The sequence below is a fragment of the Bidens hawaiensis genome, unplaced genomic scaffold (assembly GCF_021521415.1).
Source record: "Bidens hawaiensis isolate Kalapana, Puna unplaced genomic scaffold, B.hawaiensis_p1.1 tig00025189_1, whole genome shotgun sequence".
NCBI classification, from domain to species: Eukaryota; Viridiplantae; Streptophyta; class Magnoliopsida; order Asterales; family Asteraceae; genus Bidens; species Bidens hawaiensis.
The window spans coordinates 23,600-27,386 of record NW_027494011.1 but is presented as its reverse complement, the minus strand read 5'-3'; the positions used below and the strand labels follow the sequence as shown (position 1 = coordinate 27,386).

Genomic DNA, 3,787 nt, shown 5'->3' with positions numbered 1-3,787 from the left:
CATACCTAAACATGGAGTGTGTTGGAATTATGGTTTAAGGTTCATTTTTAACTTACTTTTATATTCTTAACAGCTCATTATCATAACAATATATTCTAGTTGAAGTCAAACATCAAAATTTTTCAATAGAAAAGAATAAATCTGTTTATTATTTATATTTTAGTTGTATGATATTTTAATGGCATTTGATAATTCTAATTCTTCTTTGAAAAAGTTGGAAATTACTTGATTTGTATTCAATTGAAAGATGGAAGAGAACACAACCCTTTATTACAGAACCAACGTTTGACTTCTTTTTCAGAAATGATAATTTATATTCATTTATTTTTTAATTTTATATCCACCAACTATTTTTCTATGAGCATCAAGTTTCATTTGGTTATGGTTAAATGAAAAGTGAAGTGAAAGTTTGTATGGCATATTTAATGTGTATTGATATAAAGCAGTCTTGTTTTCATAGATTTATGCATTACTTGAGAAATATACCTCATTTGGACAACCCAAATACTTGTGTTGAAGCTTGAGATCTTTAAATGTGAAGATATTTGTGGTCATATGATTTTTGTATAACACATAAATTTTATTTTATGTAGTTGTAATGGAGCAGCTTCAACACTTTAGTCATGAGCATTTGTTACACCTGGTCCAATTGCAGCCTGACCATGACAACGAAAACTCTGACAAGGAAGATGAAGATGAAGATGAATATAAAGATGATAGCGTGGTGGAAGGACCCCATGTTGTCAAGTGCGAGATGTGTGAGGAAGAGATCTATTCATTTCATATATGTTACTACTCCTGCAAAGAGTGTGACTATTCCCTACACAAATTCTGTGCGCAACTTCCTGAAACCCAACAAAACCACCCATTACATCCTGACCACGATCTTACCTTGGTGAGATATACCGAGTACGATGTAAAATGGAAGTGTGCTATATGCCAACTTGAGAGAGAAAAAGAGTTATACAGGTACTACTGTTCCATATGTAAATTCTATATGGACATAATCTGTGCTACTATGTCCGAACAAAAGATGGAGCACCCAAGTCACCCTCACCAACTACAACGCTATTCGAGTAGGATGACATTAGGTTGTTGTAACGCTTGTGGTAATGAACATAGTGGAACCTTCTACCATTGTATCACTTGTTTTGGTTTCAGGATCCACTTGGACTGTGCTTTGCTTCCATCCAAATTACTTATCCAACAGTCTACAAATGGAAGTTTTAGTCATTCTCATTTACTTGCCATTGCCTATTCCTTTCCTTTTATTGAAAAGATAGCCAGATTCTTTCCCAAATGCAGAGTTTGTGAGAAATATTTCGATCCTCACCTAGAATATGAAGGTTCTTACTTGTGGCATTACAGATGCGAAAAATGCCGATATTACGTCCATGTTGATTGTGCGACTTCAAGGAAAGAGGCATTTATGACTTCTATCTTGATGCCTGCGGGTGAGAAATTATGCTTTTCTTTTTAATACTAGATATCGCGCTTGTCAATTTAAGTTTAACTTTTAATATGTGATTCACTAATTAGGTTGGGGCAAAACTCACAAAAATTTCAAAGACGAGGATCATCCTAATCTAATTCGCTGTCCATTTCCTGATGAGAGTGTCAACCTTCTAATGCACCATTTGATCAACAAAGGTGAATTAGTTATTAAAAGGAAGATTGATGGTGAAATGTTTTGTCATCCACACCCGCTGATTCTTTTTGACACGCTCCTTAATGTGCCAGTTCCTCTTCATGATCCCATGAAAAGTGTGGAACTACTATGTAATGGATGCGTGAGACCAATCACCGACGTGCCGTTTTACAAGTGTTCCCAACATCATTGTGATTTTGTTCTTCATGAGTGGTGCACTAGGCTACCCTCTCAAATACAAGACTATCACGGCCATCCAGAGCATACACTTGTTCTACTACCAAAGATCCCAGGAGAGTTTTTGGGTGTGTTTACATGTGAAATTTGTCTTTTAGATTGCAACGGTTTCGCATATGGATGCAAGCATTGCGCATATTACGTGGATATAAATTGTGGCTTCATACCTGATGTAATCACACATGACGCTCACCCTAATCATCTCCTCCTAAGATTTAAAGCTTCACCAGACCCAAATTTTTGTAAGGCATGTTCGCGGTGGATAGATACTACGGGATTCCATTGTCCCACTTGTGATTTCTATCTGCATACGAAATGTGCTTTGTTATTACCTCGAACGATTAGGCACAAGTACGATAAACATGCACTCAATCTGAGATACTATCCAGCTGAGAACCATAGTGGCGAATACTTTTGTGAGATTTGTGAGAAAGAATTAAACCCGAACCGGTGGTTCTATCATTGCAGCATGTGTGCGTCGTCTATGCACACTGAATGCGCCCCTGTAAAACATCAATGTGAGCGCTCTGCATATTTCTGGTTAGAGAGATCTATCTTTGGATATTTCAATGTTAAGTTTGGAGGAAGATATAAGACCGAAGAACACCCGCACCCTGTCACCTTTGTACAAGGGACGAATTATGATGGGCAATGCAATGTTTGTGATAGAGAATTACAAGATATGATCATTGGTGTGCGAGAAACGCTACTGTCATCCATGAGGCTTAATTAGTTCCTCCTGCCTTTACCTTAATTTGTTCACGTGTCACGTGTAGCAGGTTAAATGTGTTGACCAAAATAGTTGTGGAACATGGGAAGATGGATATGTCGTGAAGATCGTGGGATGTTTGCAGATTTTATGTTTATGCATTAGTTTTTGACGTTTGTTACATGTTTCCTCTTTCTTGGTTAGCACTATCTTATTAATTTTATATTGTTATAATACAAATTTATACTATTATCTATTATCTAATAGATATAATTAAGAAGTTTGGTGACGCTAAGTCATCATTGTGTCATTTGGCGACACCTTATTGATTTATTTATTTTGTTGTTTGTTTTTTAGTTTCAGTATCTTAACGAACATAAAGGAAGCTGACCGGATGCTAATTGTGTTTTTTTATTTTTAATTTAAGTGCTGTAGCAAACGTGACGGATTTCCGGCCAAATTCGCGTAAACTCAACGCCTCAATGCAAGGTCCGAAAACGTTCAAGTTTTACCAATGCCGTCTGACGCCATTCCAATGATCTACCTCAATTTTATGTCTTTTTTGGCTCCGGTACCATAACCGAAACCCACCGAATTCGTGTTGAGTTACCACCTAAATGCCCGGGACCAACGACGCTTGGGTTTTACTAGTCCGATCTTACCGACCAAATAATCGTCAATTTAAATATTTTATTTTTTTAATATGTTATTTGAATAACTTATTTTTTGGATTTTATTCCTTAAGTTTTACCAACAATGTCACTACCATAACGAACATAACAACACTGGCCGAATTCACGTCAAATAGTCGTTGTATCGCTCAACTTTTCCCTGGTTACAATGCTGGTGTTTTACGTGCTGCCCTGCGCAACGCGCGGGATACAACATTAGTTTAGTATAAATTACAAGTTTGGTGCTGCATTAGTTACGATTGGGCCGAGTGATGAAATGCTATTGGTTCATGCCATTTTTTTCTTTTTGTTTTCCGTTTCAATATCATAACAAATGTAATGGATACCCACCGAATTTGGGTCGACACTCCATCTAGGACCGACAACACTCGGCTTTTACCAACCGCACGGGTTTACCAACCCTTTTGTTATCGCTTGGTTTTTACCAATCGCACGTGTTTATCGAGCCTTTTGTTTTAGTTCCAGTACCGTAATGAAGGTAACCGAAACTGACCGAATTTG

At 37.1% G+C, this 3,787-nt stretch overlaps 1 protein-coding gene across 1 annotated transcript; it reads left to right on the top strand.

The window, feature by feature from the left end:
• Nucleotides 1-598: 598 nt before the first annotated feature.
• LOC143571080 (uncharacterized) lies at nucleotides 599-2,618 on the top strand. Its single transcript, XM_077056595.1, has 3 exons — nucleotides 599-969; nucleotides 1,369-1,454; nucleotides 1,540-2,618. The coding sequence occupies exons 1-3, from the start codon at nucleotides 599-601 to the stop codon at nucleotides 2,616-2,618; spliced, it is 1,536 nt and encodes a 511-aa protein (XP_076912710.1).
• The last annotated feature ends 1,169 nt before the right edge of the window (nucleotides 2,619-3,787 follow it).

Coding starts and splice junctions, on each gene's coding strand:
- LOC143571080 (XM_077056595.1), top strand. CDS start 599: ATGGAGCAGCTTCAACACTTTAGTCATGAGCATTTGTTACACCTGGTC. Junction 970..1,368: donor AGAGAAAAAGAGTTATACAG/GTACTACTGTTC, acceptor GTGGCATTACAG/ATGCGAAAAATGCCGATATT. Junction 1,455..1,539: donor TTCTATCTTGATGCCTGCGG/GTGAGAAATTAT, acceptor TTCACTAATTAG/GTTGGGGCAAAACTCACAAA.